This window comes from Fistularia commersonii, chromosome 27 (assembly GCF_037954325.1).
Source record: "Fistularia commersonii isolate RoL2024-O1a breed Wild chromosome 27, RoL_Fcom_v1.0, whole genome shotgun sequence".
In the NCBI taxonomy this organism is placed as follows: Eukaryota; Metazoa; Chordata; class Actinopteri; order Syngnathiformes; family Fistulariidae; genus Fistularia; species Fistularia commersonii.
Genome location: NC_141310.1, coordinates 12,940,651 through 12,958,970, shown reverse-complemented (window position 1 = coordinate 12,958,970; position 18,320 = coordinate 12,940,651). Strand labels below are relative to the sequence as shown.

The 18,320-nt window shown below is 44.7% G+C and overlaps 1 protein-coding gene across 2 annotated transcripts in view; it reads left to right on the top strand.

The window, feature by feature from the left end:
- The window catches only part of kctd15b (potassium channel tetramerization domain containing 15b), a 37,711-nt gene that overhangs the window by 12,810 nt on the left and 6,581 nt on the right, over positions 1-18,320 (top strand). For both annotated transcript variants that reach the window (XM_086174943.1, XM_086174942.1), the window contains one exon: positions 5,994-6,299. In XM_086174943.1, coding sequence (XP_086031069.1) covers positions 5,994-6,299 — 306 coding nt within the window. The remainder of the gene's footprint in view (positions 1-5,993; positions 6,300-18,320) is intronic.

Genomic DNA, 18,320 nt, shown 5'->3' with positions numbered 1-18,320 from the left:
GCTGGCTAGCTTCATCCCGCTAAATCCGCACCGCATGTTAGCGTGCCTGCAGCTCCAGGTTCGGCGTTTGTTTTCCTTTTTTTTTTTTTTCCCGGGCGTATCCCCTTTCTCGTCACTCCTAATCCACCTTAACTCGCGTGACCTTTCCCTGCCGCCGCCGCCGCCGCCTCCTCGTTCCGTCTGATGGCGAGCGCCCGCCGCGGGGGCCGAGGCTCTCCGGGGGCCTCGCGGGGAGAGACTGAACGCCGTCCAAACCTCAGACGGCGCAACGCGACACGAAAGCCCTGCATATTTTGGCAAACGAGCGCCTGACTCAGTCCCGACCCTCCTCCTCCTCCTCCTCTTCTTCCTCTGAAGCCTTGACAGCCTAATCGGGCGCCGGCGTTTCGGAAGCGCGACGATTGTTTCGACTCATTACGACCCCCACACTCGCGCGAAGCGAAACCTTTTCAATTTGAGGCAGGGCGGCGGCGTGGTGGAGGGAGGAAGAAAGGGACGAAAAAAAAAATGCAAATAGTGCAAGGCAGAATTGAGCATGTCCTTATCTGAACACAATCAGGCCTGCCGTCGCCCGAGGGCCGGGTCTGCTGCCGCTGCTGGCAGCCGCCGCCGCCGCTATGGGTTTTGCTAAATCAATGTGAAAGTCTGAGCCGATGCGGGGAAAGGAGACGGTTTTCAGCAAAACACCGGCTATTAATATCCGACTCTGTGTAAGAGAGCGGCCTGATCAGGAGGTCGCGAGCGAGACCCCGGTTAGCGACCGCTAACGCTAGGGTCATGGATTTAGCTGGTGTTAGCGTCTCCCTGTGTGGATTGTTCTGTCCTCCTCATCTCCGCCCTCTGTCCTTCCCAACGCTAACAAGCGCTAAAGTCACTAATATTGGCTCATAGTTACCACCTCGCCTTGCTTCCACTTCTGTGTTGTTTTGTTCACAAAATAAGCGACAGTTTTCAGCAAAACCCTGGCAATTAAATATCCTCCTCCGTGAAAGAGAGAAGCCCCCACTAGCGACCGCTAACGCTAAGATCACAGATTTAGCCGGTGATAGCCTCCCCCTGTGTGGATTTTTCTTCTATTAGCATTGGCTGCCCTCTGCCTCCTCCTCTTCCTCCCACTTCTGCCCTTCCTGTCGCTTAACAAGCGCTAAAGTCACAGATTTAGCTGGTGTTAGCCCCTCACCTCCACTTCCTGTGTTGTTTTGTTCACAAAAAAGGGGACGGTTTTCAGCAAAACACCAGTTATTAAATATCCTCCTCCGTGAAAGAGAGCAGCCTGATAGGGAGGTTGCAGGCGAAGCCCCAGCTAGCGACCGCTAACGCTAAGGTCACAGATTAAGCTGGCGTTAGCTTCTCCCAGTGCGGCTTGTTCTTCTATTAGCAGTGGGCGCCCTCTTTCTCCTCCTCTTCCTCCCCCTTCTGTCCTTCCCGTTGCTAAACAAGTGCTAAAGTCACAGATTTTGGCTCACGGTTAGCGCCTCGCCCCCACTTCCTGTTTTATTTTGTTCACAAAAAAAGGGAAAGGAGGCGGTTTTCAGAAAAACACCGGCAATGAATATTCTCTGTGTAAGAGAGCAACCTGATCGGGAGGTCACGGGCGAGGCCCCAGCTAGCGACCGCTAACGCTAAGGTCACAGATTTAGCTGATTTTAGCTTTTCCCTGTGTGGATTGTTCTTCTATTAGCATTGGCCGCCCTCTTCCTCCTCCTCTTCCTCCCCCATCTGTCCTTCCCGTTGCTAAACAAGCGCTAAAGTCACAGATTTTGGCTCACGGTTAGCGCCTCGCCTCGCCGCTCCTCCACTTCCTGTGTTGTTTTGTTCACAAAAAAACAACTAAAAATAGTTCTTTATCCGTCTCGCTGTGACAGTCATCCTCCTCCCTTGTCTTTGGTCTTCATCCCCTCCTCCTCTTCCTCTTCCTCCCCCTCCTCCTCCCTCTGTCCTTCCCTGAGATGTTGCCTTGCCGCGGGGCGTTCAGGTCGGATCATTATTTCGCAGCTCAAACGGGAGGCTGTCTGGACACGGGATCCCCGGGATGGTTCGGTCTGGCGGCGGCTCGGGCCGGGGCGTTCGGGCCCTTTCCTTCCCCCTCGGGGGGGAACCTCGAAACGGCGCCGTTGTTTTTTTATTCTTTATCCGAGGACGACCGGAGCGCCTGGCAGACGGCGCCCCGTTGCAAAAACACATCCATCCGCAGACCTGCGGAGGACGAGGAGCTACACTTTGATACGGAGCGGCGCCCTCCGGGGCGGCGGCGGCTCGCTACGAGTCTGTCAGCTGCAGCGAGGAGGCCGCGGGAGGGAAAGACGAAGAGGAGGAAAAAAAAAAAAAAAAAGCCCTCCCTCTTCTTTTCTTCCTCATCCCGCAATCTTAAGTATTAGACCGTCATCCTCAGATGTGCCGCGTCAACGCCGCCGACCTAGCATGAACAGTAATGTTTACCTTTTCCGCAACGTTCAGTTTGAGGCTCACCTGAGCGATTCCAGTGGAAATGATTTGAGGAACCCGTGAAGGCGGCGGGGCGGAGCCGAGTTAAGCTAGGTCTGGTCGCGCCGCTAACCGAACAACCCGGCGTCTCGTAGCATCCGAGAGCAACAGGAACGGGTTGAACCCGGCGTCGAACGAAGCCGTCACGCTCGGCGGCGCCGGAACTCTAATCGGAACGTGTATTTATTAATTACTAATTGTTTAGCAGAGAGATTTGCAAGCGTTTAGGTGTAAGCTAATTAAATCTTCTTCTAATAGGAGCTTAACAAAAGCCTCATTAGCATAAAAGTCCCTCCATGCGAAGGAGAATACATTAAAATCCTCGGCGGCTGACGCTTGTCCTCATGTTCACTCGCTCATATCCCGCTCCCCTCGCCTCCCCATCTGCCTCCGCTGCCGAGGCCGCCGCGTCCCCGCGTTCTCCGCCGCGGCGCTGAATGATGGCGCCATCTGGTCTTGTGGGAAATTAGGAGGCGAGAGGCGCGGAGGGCCAACGCCCCCCGGCGGGATCCGCCCGGGAGCTGGAGCCGGGCAATCTGCCGCAGACTTCCTGGCACACAGCGGGGGTGGGGGAGGGCGTCCCGCTCCAGTGGACGCCTCGTGCTAACCGGTGCTAACGCTAACCGCGCTTAAACAATGCGTACGCGCTGCTGACTTGAAAGCTATAAGCGCTAAAAACAATAGCGCGCGTCTAAAACCGCGTGAAGACGACTAGCTTAGAGTTTGTTTTTACAGCGGCGATCAGAAATGTACATTTTTGGTAACCATGGCAACGTAAAATCACAACAACAGCAACGAGAAAAAAAAAAACAAAAAACGCAGATTTAGCGCGTCCTGCCTGCAAATAGGGGGCTCGTCGTTGCGATTTTTCGGGTTACCGCGGTGATGATGATGGAAGCCCCGCCCACAAAAACCTGTCGTCCGCCGTTCGGTCGCTCATCCCTCGCCATCCCTCCCTCTTCTTTTTCCGTTCGCCCTCAGATAACAGCAGAACAAGCAGAGTAACTGCAGTGTGTGTGTGTGTGTGTGTGTGTGTGTGAAGGCCCTCGGGCTAAAAATGCATCCAGAAGTTTATTTTTATTTTTTTTAATATACTTTTGATATTGATGTGACGGGGAACAGTCCTCCGCTGCTGAAACACAATCAGATTTGCGGCCGAACGGAGCCCACTGGTGTTTTAGCTTCCACTCTTTGATGCTAGCATCGGTTTACAGCGTAAACGTGCATGTCAGGATATTCATTCATTCATTCATTATCTACCCCGTGAGGCGGCGGCGACCGTGGACCAATCACAGGGCCGCCTATGGAGACATGCAACCATTCACCCTCTTATTCACAGGTCACAAAGATATAATATTCACTCATTCATTCACATGTCACATTTAGGAATCCACCCTCTCATTCTTGCATCGTACAGCCGTTCGTTTATTCATTCACCCTTTCATTCATGCATCTTATTAAGACATAAAACCATTCACTCATTCATAAGTCATATAGACCTACAACATCTGCTCATTCATTTTCACATCATATAGAGACGTACAATCGTCCATTCATTCATTCACATATCACATTGAGACACGCATCCATTCCCTCATTCATTCACATCTGATATAGACACATTCACTCATTTACAGGTCAGGGTCTCCAGTGAACCTCCATCATGTGATTGGACTGTGGGAGGAACCTGGAGAACCCTGAGGAACCCTGAGGAACCCCATGCAGAGACCATGAAAGGGAATTGAACCAAGGACCTTCTCGATGTGAGGGGGAGGAGCTAACTGCCTATAAATATATCTATATATTCTGGTTCAATAATAGCTCCTAAATGGCCCTGCGCCCCCTCAGGAATCACTGGATTCCAGTGCACCTTGGTGCGTTAGCATAGCATAATTGGCTAGTTAACATGCAGCCGTGGCTAACCGGGCCGGGGAGGTAACGGCTAAGCTAACAAGGGCGAGGGTTAAACACGGGGTGACATTTTTCGCCACGGGGTTGTATAGCATAGCGTCTTGTCTGACACACACACACACACACACACACACACGCATACCTGCACAGAGGAGGTCAAAGGTCAAGCGGGAGCAGCATTCCTGCCCTGATTAGCTTGAAAACAAACAAACGAGACGCCCCACAGCATGAACGTTAACAAGGGGCTGATAGAAACCATGCCTTCTGCTCCTTCTGGAACCTTCTCCTCGTGTCTGCATGGGGTTCCTCAGGGTGAATAGATGTATGTCTACATGAAATGTAAATAAATGAATGTATATAGCTGGATGACTTGTGAATGAGTGAATAAATAAATGTCTATATGACATATAAATGGTTGCATGCCTTCCTGCAACTGGTGAATGATTTTCTCTACATGACATGAATGGGTGAATGTTTACGTGTTTCAATGTGATGTGAATGAGAGGGTGAATGACTGAATGTTTCTGTGACGTGTGAATGTTTGTGTCTCTATGATGTGTTTATGAGCGAGCGAATGTTTGAATGTCTCTGTGAATAAGAAGGTGAATGGTTTTCTCTCATTGCTGTGAATGAGTGAATGTTTCGGTCTCTATTTTATGTGTTTATGAGAGAGTGAATGTTTGTATTTCTTAGTTGTACATGTGAATTAATGACTGTCTATCTGACTTGTAAATGAGCGGATGAATATATGACATGTAAATACTTGCTGTCTCTGTATTACTGGTGAATGAGAGGGTGAATGGCTTTCTTTCATTGCAGTGAATGAGTGAATGTTTGTGTCTCCAAATGACTTGAGTGAATATTTATCTGTATGACATACAAATGACCTTCTCTGTATGACGAATGGTTGAATAATGAGTGGATGAGTATGTATTATGATGTATAAATGCTATGACACGAATGAGTGAATGTTTGTGTCTATTTTCTGTGTTTATGAGAGAGTGAATGTTTGTATTTCTTAGAAGTACATGTGAATTAATGACTGTCTATCTGACTTGTGAATGAATATATGACATGTAAATACTTGCTTTCTCTGTATTACTGGTGAATGAGAGGGTGAATGGTTTTCTCTCATTGCCGTGAATGAGTGCATGTTTGTGTCTCCAAATGACTTGTGAATGAATATTTATCTGTATGACATGTAAATGACCTTCTCTGTATGACTGGCGAATGGTTGATGAGTATGTCTTATGATGTGTAAATGGTTGTTGTCTCTATATGACATGAATGAGTGAATGTTTTTGTCTCTATTTTCTGTGTTTATGAGAGAGTGAATGTTTGTATTTCTTAGTAGAATTAATGACTGTCTATCTGAGTTGTAAATGAATGAATGAATATATGACATGTAAATACTTGCTGTCTCTGTATTACAGGTGAATGAGAGAGTGAAAGGTTTTCTCTACAGTTAATGAGTGAATGTTGCCTCCAAATAACTCGTGCATGGTTGTGTGCGACGGCCGCCTTTTCATCCAATCACAAACCCGACGTAAGCGGCGTAGACAACGAATGAATACGACGGTCCTCCTCCTTCTCCGCAGGACTTCCACCTGCTGTACGAGGAGGCCCGCTACTACCAGCTGACGCCCATGATCAAGGAGCTGGAGCGCTGGAAGCAGGAGCGCGAGCAGCGGCGGATGGCGCAGCCGTGCGACTGCCTGGTGGTGCGCGTCACGCCCGACCTCGGCGAGAGGATCGCCCTGAGCGGCGAGAAGGTCCTGATCGAGGAGATCTTCCCGGAGACCGGCGACGTCATGTGCAACTCGGTCAACGCCGGCTGGAATCAGGATCCCACGCACGTCATCCGCTTCCCGCTCAACGGATACTGCCGGCTCAACTCCGTCCAGGTAGGGCGCGCCGTCGTCACGGCAACCGGATGCGGCGTTGGTCTCACACACACACACACACACACACACACACACACACATGCACGCGGTGGCGTGGAATCTCGTGGGGTCAAAAACAAGATGGCTGACCGGGACGCGGACAATCGAGGGTTGTTTGTGACGGCGTCGCCATGGCAATGTAAGGATCGGTTGTTGGTATCGTCCACCAGGATGTGTGTGTGTGTGTGTGTTTATGTCGTGGGGCATCCTCTTTCCTGTTGTGTTGCGTTGTGCACCTCGCTAAGTCGTTGTGTTGTATCACGTTGCGTTGCGTTTGTTTTCCGCTTTGTTTTGGTTCCTTGTGTTTTTATCGCACTTTGTGGTGTCGTGCATTGTGTTGTGTTGTGCGTCTTTGGCAACGTCATGTTGTCGTGTATCAAGTTGTGATACATCATGCCGGTTTGTGTTGTGTTACGTGGTGTTGTGTATCATGTCACATTGCGTGTCACATTCTGTCATACTGCATTGTTTTGTGCATCACGCCGTTTCGCGTTGAGCGTGTTGTGTATCAAGCGCACGCCGTTGTCGTGTATTGTTGTGTTATGCTCGTATCGTACATCAAGTTGTGTTGCATGATGTCTTGTTCTGTCATGTTGTCTCACGTTGTGTTGTGTGTCGTGTCACATTGCACTGTGTCGTACTGCATTGTGTTGCGTATCTTGTTAAACCATGTAATGTTGCGTTGAGCATGTTGTGTATCAAGTTGCGTTATGTTATACGGCGTTGTATCACATTTTGTTGTGTATTGTTCATATTTTACATCAAGTTGTGTTGCATGGTGTTGCGTGTCGTACCGCGGTGCGTTGCATCGAGTTGTGTTGTGTATCATGTTGTATTGCATGGTGTCGTGTTCTGTTATGTTGTCTCAAGTTTTCCTGTCTCATCCTGCGTTGCGTGTCTCGTTGTGTTGCATGTTGTGTTTTCGCGTGTTGTGTGTTGTGAACTTTCTCGCGTCACCCTCGCGTTGCGTTGTTAAACATTGCGTTGCGTTGTTGGCAGCTGTCGAAGCTGCAAAGGCGCGGCCTGCTCTTCCTCCCCGTTTGGTGTGTGTGTGTGTGTGTGTGTGTGTGTGTGTGTGTGTGTGTGTGTGTGTGTGTGTGTGCCGGCCCTGGTCCTGGTTTGCGTGATGCGTCGCAGCCAGATGTGTAGCGGACCATCACGCCCCGTCACGCCCCGATTTTGCGGGAAATAAAGCAGAATGGGATCAAGATGGCGGCGGGGAGGAAGGCGTGGTCAGCGGGGGACCGGATATCTGAGATTGTCGCTAAATATAAAAACATAAACCGTTTTATTGTTATTGATTTATTGTTAACGTTTTATTGCTTTGTAAATTAAATCAAGACGGTTGGCTTTAAAAGTAAACCCCCCAAAAATAATTACCACGATTTACTTTTTTTTACTGCTAAACATTGTTGGATAATTGAAATGGAGAGGTGAATGGCTGTGACCTTTGACCTCTGACCTCAGGGGGAACGGAAGAGACCAACTGGAACCATAGAGGAGGGGTGCTTTACCCTAATAATAACAATAATAATAATAATAATTCTGAGCTTTTGTACTTCAGGGTTTTAAAGTGAAAAGCAACTCAAAGTTTTCCGTGTGTGTGTGTGTGTGTGTGTGTGTGTGCTGGTTAAGACCTGCCACGCTAGTTTATTCCCCAACTATTTATGTAGCGTGACTTGCAGCCTTGCTTCAGTTCCCGGTCAGGAGTTACCCGTTTCTGAAAATGCATTTTGGTTTTTCGATTTTTTTCCCCCCAAACCTTTTTTTTTTCTCTCCACTTTCTCCATTTTCAGGTTATTTTCCTCCACGTGTTAACTAGCGAGCAATTCTTTTGACAAACAAGGCACTAAATGGTTACTACTTGACTAGCAGGGGGAAAATGATCCATCAGTCCTTCCATTAAGTTGCTGGTCTGTTAGTTAACTAGTTAAAGACAGTTAAACCTCCAAAAATCCAACATTAATTAATATCAATTGAAAAAGGTGTCAAGGTGTCCTCCAGGTCAGCCGGTTTGTTCTGCTCAGGCGTTAATGGTAAACCAGTGAGGTTAACTGACTAACTAGTACAAGCTAAATATCCGCAGGTCTCGCTGACAAGGTTTGATCCGTGTGACATAATTGTGGAAGCATGTTTGAAGGACGTGCTAATAGTTAACTAGTTATGGTGTTGACCATCCTAGTCACTAGCTTGAAAAGTAAAAACTCATGTGCCAGCTCGTTAACTAGTAAGAATGTCATCCTCAAGATGACTTAACTAATTGCAGCTCCTCAGGTCGACCGGTAGCTTACACGATGGCAAAACCCTGAAACCTGATTGGCCCGCGGGTTGGCATGTAGATCAGCAGAGCCAATAGGAAGCCTCTTCCCTTTTATTAGCATTAGCGGTGTTTTTTGGTCAGCTAGTTGAGTGAGCAGCGGGTTTTACCTAGTTAACAAGCGAATGTTTTGGCTTGCTTTTGTCGACCGGCGGATGGAAGTGACCTGGATAAGAGCCGGAGGATGCGGTTTCCATGGAGACGTGGCTGGTTTCACCTCCCTGTCGGCGGAGGGATGCTCGACTCGCAATCCCACGCAGAACTTTCCTCTTCCACTCTTCTCCTGGGTTCTCTCAAGCTTTGATTTGCAGGCTCTTTGCGTCGCCGTGCCAATGAGCGGCGGCGGCGGCGGCGGCGGCGGCGAGACGGGCGCAATGTCTCCCGGGAGACGTGACAGCTGCGGAGGAAAAGACCCGGCTAGTTTTCCATTCCGTCTGAAGATGGGCTTCGCCGGGTTCTCCGGCGGTTCCCCGCGCCGTCGCCAGGTTCCGTTGTTCGGAGAACGCCCGGCGTGCGTTTCGTTAGCGTTAGCATCCAAATGTGTGACACTTCCTGTTTACATGAAGATTCTTCCTTCGTTCCTCTCTTCCTTCCATCCTTCCTCCGAATTTCAAAACGTTTTAGAGAACCATCTAGAATCCTGCTGCAAAAGAGGCCAACTCAAAAAACCAAAAGCACAATATTACATCCAATATTAGCTTGGAAAAAAGCTTCAGAATTTTTTTTTTTTTTTTTTTTGGAATATAAATATAAAAAATAACAGGAAGGAGCGAGCTGCAGGTTAAAAAAAAAAAAAAAGGGCTCAAAAGTACAGGGAGATTTTCAAATGAAACACAATGCCAGATTTTTTTGTTTTCTTTTTAGATAAATGAAGGAAAATAAGATGATTTTTTTTCCCCAATGAACTAAATAGAAATCCCAGAAATATAAGTGAAGAATTTCAAAATAAAATGAAGTGAATGCATTGAATTCAATGCCAAAAAGGATCAGAGGATTTTTTTTTTTCCACAAAATGAAATAAATTGAATTCATTACCAGAGAAATACAGGAAATGTTTCACAATAGAATAGATAAAGGAAAACCTAGTGCAAATAAGGCCAGTAAAACGTAAGGATACATTTCAAAATAAAATAGAATAAGTGGAATAAGATGCTCGGAAAATACCTGGATATTTTCAATATAGAATAGGTGAATGATTTGAACAAAATATCTGAAAAATACATAATATTTTTCAAAATAAGCAAATAAATAGAATAGGTAAATAAAAAAAACTATAAAGGTAGAAAAGGACAGGAAAATATATGGATAAAATAAAAATAAAAAATAAGTGGAATAAAATACCAGAATGGTATGCATTTTTTAATAAGACAAGTAATTGATTTCAGTTCCAGAAAAATAAAGGAAAAATTCAAAATAAAATGACATACAATGGCAAAAAAAAAAAAAAAACATTGGTGTTTTTTAAATTAAATTAGATTCATTGAATTTATTACCAGAGAAATCCTGGACATGTTTAAAAATAAAAGAAATAAATACATGAATGTAATAAAATGGCAGAAAAATACATAAAAAAATTCAATAAGAGATAAATAATAGGAATTAATACCAAGAAAAATACAAGAAATGTTGCATCACTTTTTAAAATATCAGATTAACTAAAATAAATACAATAAAATAAAGGTAATAAAGTAGTTCTCATTCTGATAATAAAAAGAAATTAACTAAAATTTCAGGTAAATACATACCGTTTTTCAAACAAAATTGAAAAGCGGAATTCCGCAACAAAAAAATTTCAGGAACATTTTCAAAATTTAAAATTGGAATATGAAAGTAAAAAAAAAAGCCTAAAAAATGAATTAGTATTTTCAAAATAAAATGAATAAATGCATAGAATGGAATACCAGAAAGTCACGTCATTTTTTTCTAAATTAAATAGATTGTAATGCCAAAAAAATATAGGAAGTATTTCAAAATAAAAATAAACAAATCATATTTTATAAAATAAAATAAACAGAATTCAACACCAAAAAAAAAAAAAAAAAAAGGAATAATTTCCAAATTAAATCAATAAATGGACAGTTGTAAGGACGGTGGCCACGCTTTCCACGGGAGGAAAAGAAAAAAAGAAAGGGTAGCGGAGAAGGCGAGGAGGAGGAAGAGGAGGAGGCGTGGGGACGGGGGGGTGATATGCATAATTTACGCTCTACTCCTTTTTAAGACACAGCTCCTTTTTAAAGAAGACTTCAATATAACAACGCTCAGGGCCATTGAAACACACGTATTGCATTTTTTAATACCGTACTTACAATTTCTCAAACAGCCTAAACCGGTTTATACTTCTTTTATAGATTTTTAAATGACTTGCAATATAATTAATTGGCCGCATCAACTAACACAACACTCCCACCGCTCTGTTTACCAGCCGATTATGGGATGTGGGCTCGTCACCGCCGCTCGCTCTCGCTCTGTCGTCCGAATGCTGGGGTTTGTTTTTGTTTTCCCGCCGTCGGGGTCACCGTGGTAACCGCGAACAGACCCGTATCCGACCGGGGAACAAACATGGCCGACAGACGGCTAGCTGTACCTGTTGTTAGCGCAGCCAACCGCTCTTTCCTGCTGTACTGTAGTCCAGATGCTACTTCCTGTACCCCGCCTCCTCTTTCTGTATGGCTGTATTGTTAGCATGGGCTAACTGATGTAATCGGCTCATAAACTCCATTGGTTGACGCACATTGACAGGTTTCTGCACCAACTAGAAATGGCCGCCGCCCCCAGCTTGCCACGCATTGTACCAAACTAGCCAAACCCTCAATCCCCAATTACCCATGTCGACTGTTTCCTACAAGCCATGCCCTCAATCCCCCAACAAGTAAGGCCCACTGTCCCCAACTAGCCACTTCCACTATCCTCAAACTAGTCACGGGCACTATCCCAGACTTGCCAAGTCCATGATCTCCAACTAGCCATACCAACTGTCTCCAACTATCTATGCTCTTGATCCCCCGACAACTGGCCAGACCCTAGTCCTCAACTAGCCACACCCTTAACCCAACTAGCCATGCTCACTGCCCCAAACTAGCCAAGCCAAAGATCCCTAACCAGACATACCAACTGTCTAGAACTATCTAATCTCTTGATCCCCTAACAACTAGCCAGACCCGAGTCCTCAACTAGCCCCCCATCCCCCTATTAGCCATGCCCACTGTTCCAACTAACCTAACCTTCAACCCCCAGACTAGCCCTGCCCACTCCCCCATCTAGGTCTGATCCAGGTAGCCACACTCAAGCCATGCCATCTTCACCTAACTAGCCACGCCCGTTGTCCCAAACTAGCCACACTCACTCTCCTTAAGTAGCTCTGACTGGTGCAGACTCCGGATCAACATTGATTCCTGTTCTCAACTCGGCAGGCTAACAAGAAACGCCCACTGTCCCAACTAGCCAAACACTGTACCAAACTCGCCAAACCAACTGTCCCCACTTAGCCAAGCCCATGACTCCAAACTAGTCATGCTCACAGTCCCGAACTAGCCATGCCAACAGTCCTCAACTAGCTGAACCAACTGTCTCCAACTAGCCACTCCCACAGACCCCAACTAGCCAAGCCCATGGTCCCCAACAAGTTATGCTAGCTGTTTCAAACTAGTCACCCCATCATTCCACCATTTGCTACGCCCATTGTCCCAACTAACCAAACCTTCAGTCCCCAGACCAGCCCTGCTCACTGCCCCAACTAGCTCTGACCGGAGCTAGTTTACCTGGGTAGCCATACTCAAGCCATGCCATCCGCACCTAGCTAGCCACGTCCATTGTCCCAAACTAGCCACACCCACTGTCCTCAGGTGGCTCTGACTGGTCCAGACTTGGACCAACATTGATTCCTGTTCTCAACTCAGCACGCTAACAAGAAAAACGTCCATTGTCCCAACTAGCCAAACACTGTACCAAACTAGCCAAACCAACTGTCCCCACTTAGCCAAGCCCATGATCCCAAACTAGTCATGCCCTGACTAGCCATGCCAACGGTCCTCAACTAGCCAAACCCACAGCCCCCAACCAGCCACACCCTTTACCCCAACTAGCTCACTGTCCTAAACTAGCCACACCCACAGCACACTATTAGCCACGCTCACTAGCTACTTCCCGCTCCAACCAGAGCATCAGTTACCGGGTGAACTCCGCCAAACCACCTTGTCGGCATCTTTGTGTCTCGTCCGTTTGGCGGCGAAGGCGAGAAGCCCCGCCCCCTTCGTAAGCGGAGATCCTTCCTAAACAAGCCGCTCATTGTTCACCGGAGAAGGTCAGAAAATAATCTGCAGTCTTGCTACGGATCAGACAATAAGCCCAGGATCCTGTTTCACTCCTTCCGGAAAACTCACCCTGTGGAGTAATCTGGATTATTGCGTGATAATCCAGACACATTTAAAGAATCAACTAGAAAAGAGAGTGAAATAAATAAAAATAATACATTTAAATGCATAAATGACCAAACAAACAGGGCTGAGTTCAGAGGTCAGAGGTCATCAGAGGACGGATCAGGATTCTCAGAAATCCCACGTTCTCTCGTGTCGCCTGAACACTGCATGCCACACACACACACACACACACACACACACACACACAGAAAGAGGCAACCTGAGATTAAGACCCATGGAGCTTCACATCGCCGTCAGATAATCAACCAATAAACCATAACAACATGATTATTGATGAAAATATCTTATTATTGTAATGAGGTTCATTGAGGAATAAGGTGTTAATAAGAGTTTATTAAACAGTAATAAAACAGTAATTTGCCTCATAATGCTGTCACACTAAATTAATAAATAGATATTGTGTGTGTGTGTGTAATTAGCTTGCCAGCTAATTCTTCTTAAAATAAAAAAAAAAGAGCAAAATTAAGCGACAATAATAAAAATAAATAAAAAACAAAAACACCTGTTCTGAGGTTCACCTCCAGCCGGTAGAAGATACTGGAGGAGCGGGGGAGGGCATGCAGCCTGGCACACACACACACACACACACACACACACACACACACACACTGCTCCATACATCACCATGATGAAGCACTCAGATCAGTCCGGAGCCAATCCGTCCTTCATCAATGTGACAGGCGAGGCTGTTGTAGAGGAGAACCAACCCCCCGCCTCCTCTCCACCCTCCACCTCCTCCCAGACGACCCAGGCGAGGAACGCAACCCGCCGCAACGCTCTTACATGCCGTCACGCCGTGGCGCCATCAGTCACTTCAAGGGACTTTAAATACGTCGCTTTTTTAGTTTTTTTTTTTTTTTTTTTTTTTTTTTTTGAAGTGGAATTTTTTTTACGTTAAAAAAACACGGAAATTACGAATCAAATGGATTTCATCTAAATGAAAATACACACAAAAAAAAAAAATATTCAAGGAGAAGTCATCTTTAAAAAAAAACAAAAACATGAGTAATTACATGAAAATTAATCCTCTGTTATGGAAAAAGTTTGAATCAGAAAATGCTCAACTTAAGTGTGAATAAATGAATAATAAATTAAACGGAATTCAACACAGAAGTGGAAAGAAAGAAACTTAAAATGAGATCGCGAGAGGGTAAACCTTAAAACACTTAATAGCCATAACCTTGACAATTTATATTTTATTGTATTTTTTATTCTCCCTCCGTCCTACTATTATCTATTACTGTTATGTTTTGCTTGAAACTCTGGCACAACAGTTTCCTTCGGGATAAATAAAGTTGTTCTCATCTCATCTCATCTCATAAACAAATTAGAAATGTATTAATGCCAATTCAAAAAAAAAAAAAAAAGAGATCTTTTTTTTTTTTATTGAAAAGAAAAAAACTGAGAAAATTATATCAAATTAAAAAAAAATGAAAAAGAAAACATTATTATTATACCAGTGAAGAAACACATGAAGTTTTTTGGAGGAAGGAGCGCGGTGTGTTCAGGTGCTCCCTGGAACGTGGGAACTTTGACCTTCGGGTGGTTGCCATGACAACCCACCACCATCAACGTCATCCAAAATTCCCACGCTGACAGGAGACACCTGAAGTATCCATATGTTCATTTTTGTTGTTGTTTTTTAACGCGGTTCTGCTCGGGCTTCCTGTTTGCAGAAAAAGCGTCCAGATGGTTCGGAGAACGCAGGAACGGAGCCGGAGATTTTTTTTTTTTTTTTTTTTTTTTTCTCCACCCGCAACCCACCAGATGCCGCCTTTTAAAAAAAAAAAAAAAAAAAAAATGGCGTCGGCGCCACGCCGGGGCCCTCAGTCAGCGCCCGCTGTCACAAATGAAAGACCCGGCGCCGAGCGTTCGTGTTGGGGCCCCATGCAGCGCCCGGGCGCGTGCCTCTCGCACCTGTCAATCAAACCCCTCAACCCGCCACCTCCAGAGAGGTGTCGCAATGTGTGTGTGTGAGTGTGTGTGTGTGTGTGCACGCCACTCTGGCGGCCATCAATATTGCATCGTGCTCCGGTTTCCATCCCTCCGCTTTGATTTCCTGCCTCGCCGTAGAGCGCGCGTTCGCCCAGAGGTTAGCGAAAAGCACGCCGCCGCCGCTCCCCCCCCGCCGCCGCCGCCACCGCCACCCGGTCCCCATGGCGACAGCAGGCTGAGCGAGACATCGGTGTGTGTGTGTGTGTGTGTGTGTGTGTGTGTGTGTGTGTGAAGGGGGGGTTTGTCGGAAACTTTTTCTGCGTTCGTGTCGGAGGGTCGCTGGAGGACGGAGAGGGCGAGGAAAGTTTGGCGTCGGAGGAAAGGCGACGCTCCAAACAAGTTTTATACGATATAAATTATAAAATTTGAATTATATAATTTTATATAATTCTGAAGTGTGTGTGTGTGTGTGTGTGGGGGGGGGGGTGATTGACAGCTCGAGCTGATGGGAAATAACAAAAATAAAACAAAATTAAATGAGATAAGATGAGGAAAAAAAATGATAAAATAAGCACTTTTAAAAGTAAAGCCTTGATAAAAGGTTAGATAGATAAAAATTTAGCAAAAATGAGTAAAAAAAAAATGAAACCACATTATTTCATATTATATATATTATATTAATATTATTTACATATAAATATACGGAAAGATATTCATGCTAGAAAATGTGAATAGAATACATGAGTACACTGAGGTAATGTGATTACTTTGGAGAACTCTGATTGCCCTGTCGCACCAATAAAGTAATCTAATTAACATCGTGAGTAATCTGATTAGTGTGGTGTAATCCAATTACACTGTAGATTACACCCAAATAACATAATCTGATTACATTCGAGTAATAGATGACGCCGTAGTAATGGGATTACATGGTAGCAATCTACGACAGAAGTAATGCGATTATAAATGAGTGATTTGATTACTTCAAAGTAATGTAATTACATTGGAGTGTGTATTTGAAGTAATGTGATTACATCAGTGCGATCATGTTGATGTAATGTGATTACATCGGAGTAATGTAATCGTGACGTGTAATGTGATAAAAGTTGAGTATTCCGGTCGCCCCGATGCCATGCAGTTACTTCAAAGTAATCTAAGAACTAATCTGATTACATCAAAGTGATGCAATTCCACTGAAGTAATCGGATTGCACTGAAGTAATCTGATAGTGCTGAAGTAATGTGCGGTGGAGAAAGCCGATTGCATCGGAGTAATCCAAGTAGTACGCAGTAGTGTGATTACAAAGAAATCTGGTTACATCGTATGAAAGGGAGTAATATCATGAATAAGTAATCTGATTACATTTTAGTATTCTAATTACTTCTGAGTTACGCTCTGCTGTCCAGAAACACGCAGCAAGAAGAAATGTGCTCCCCGCTGGAGAACACAGTAATGCGATCACATACGAGCAGTGTGAGTACATTTGAAGTAATCTGATTACAATAAAGCTGAGCTCTGCTGTCCAAAGATATGCCGTTGAAAATGAAATTGGAGTCCGCCTGAGTAATCTGATTACAACGAAGTCGAGCTCCGCCGTCCCGAGGACCCCTTCGGAAAACCGACGGGCATCTCAGCGGCGATCGGCGGGGTAACTGGATTACACGGCGGTAATCGGATTACCCCGCCGTCCAGGGACGTGCAGTGGAAACAAACGGGCTTCTCATTAGAGCGTCGCTTTCGCTCCCGCTCGGCCTTCTTTTCCCGGGAAAAAAAAGCAACCGGGGGGGGGGGATCGGTGTTCCCGTGGTTACCACAGGGGGGGCGGCGGCGGCGGCGGCGGCGGGACGAGCGTAGGCCGCCGCGGCGCCGCGTCTTCGTCCGCCGGGACGAACCGAACGTTTCCTCCTCCTCCTCCTCCTCCATTAGCAGTCGCTTCCAATCTCCAACAACATCCCCGAGTCTTCCAGCCGCCGCCGCCCGAGACGATTAACTGCAAAAAGCGACTATCTCCATCGATCCTCTGCGACCGGAGCCGCCGCCGAAAACAGCGAGTCCCCCATTGCGTGGGGGAGCGGCGGCGGCGGCGGCGGGGAGCGAAATGATGCAATGATCAAAGAAAGGGGTGTAATATCATTTCCATAATCGACAGGCGACGGAGATGGTGACGGGGGGGGGGCTCGAAAGGGAAGTGGGGTGTCAATCGAAGGTAAAGGGGAGGGGGGGTCACTTCCTGTTTGTTTTGTGTCCGAACAGGAAGTGTGTTTGCGCGCGGAAGTGCCGTCGTGATTCGTTTCAAGATGGCCGTTCGTTTTGAACTGAACCGAATCTAATGACTCTTCAAACGCCTTTTGGGAAATAAATGATGCAAATAAATAGAATTAAATGCTAATTCACTGAAATAAATGAAAAACAACATGATAGTAATAGCATTAATAATAAGAATAATAATCAGAATCACGAATTACATGATTCTTTAAACCCCTTTGGGGGAAAAATGATATAATTAGATTAATAGATATAATTAAATACAAGTTTACAGAAATAAAAAAAAAAATTCTTGAAATATTTTTAATGATGGTAGGGTGATAATTTTAATATTAATAGCATTAATAGTAATGATGTTTATAATTATTGTCAAAATCACTGAAGAACATGACTTTAATCACCTTTTGAGGAGAAAAATGACATAAATTTATGATACTTCAAATTAACCGAAATGAATAAAATACAAAAACTGATGATGAGTGTGATGATTTTAGAATGTTCCTTCAACCCCCTTTGGAAGAAAAATAATATGAATAATTACAATTTATTGAATTAAATACAATTTCACCCAAAAATGTTAATGATTATATTATTAATGATGAGGGTAATAATTCTAATAAAAGTAATAATAATGTTAATAATAATTATTGTCAGAACCACTGAATCACGTTTTTAAAAATCTTTTGGGAAAAAAATGATAGATTAAAGAATAAATAGGATTAAATACAGATTAACCAAAGTAATGATTGTTAGGATAATAATCCCATTATAGAAATAATAATACTGATAAAATGAATCCTCACCATCATTAAAAATATTTTGTGATTTTTTTTCTTTTTTTTACTTCAGTAAATTTGTATTTAATTATATTTATTCATTAATTATATTTATTCATTTACTTCCCTATTAAAAGCTTTAAAGTAATTTGATTTGGTGATTCTGATCATTATTATTCTTATCATTATTATTACCATTATTATCATAAACGTCATCATTTATATTCTTTTGGATGAATTTGTATTTTATTCT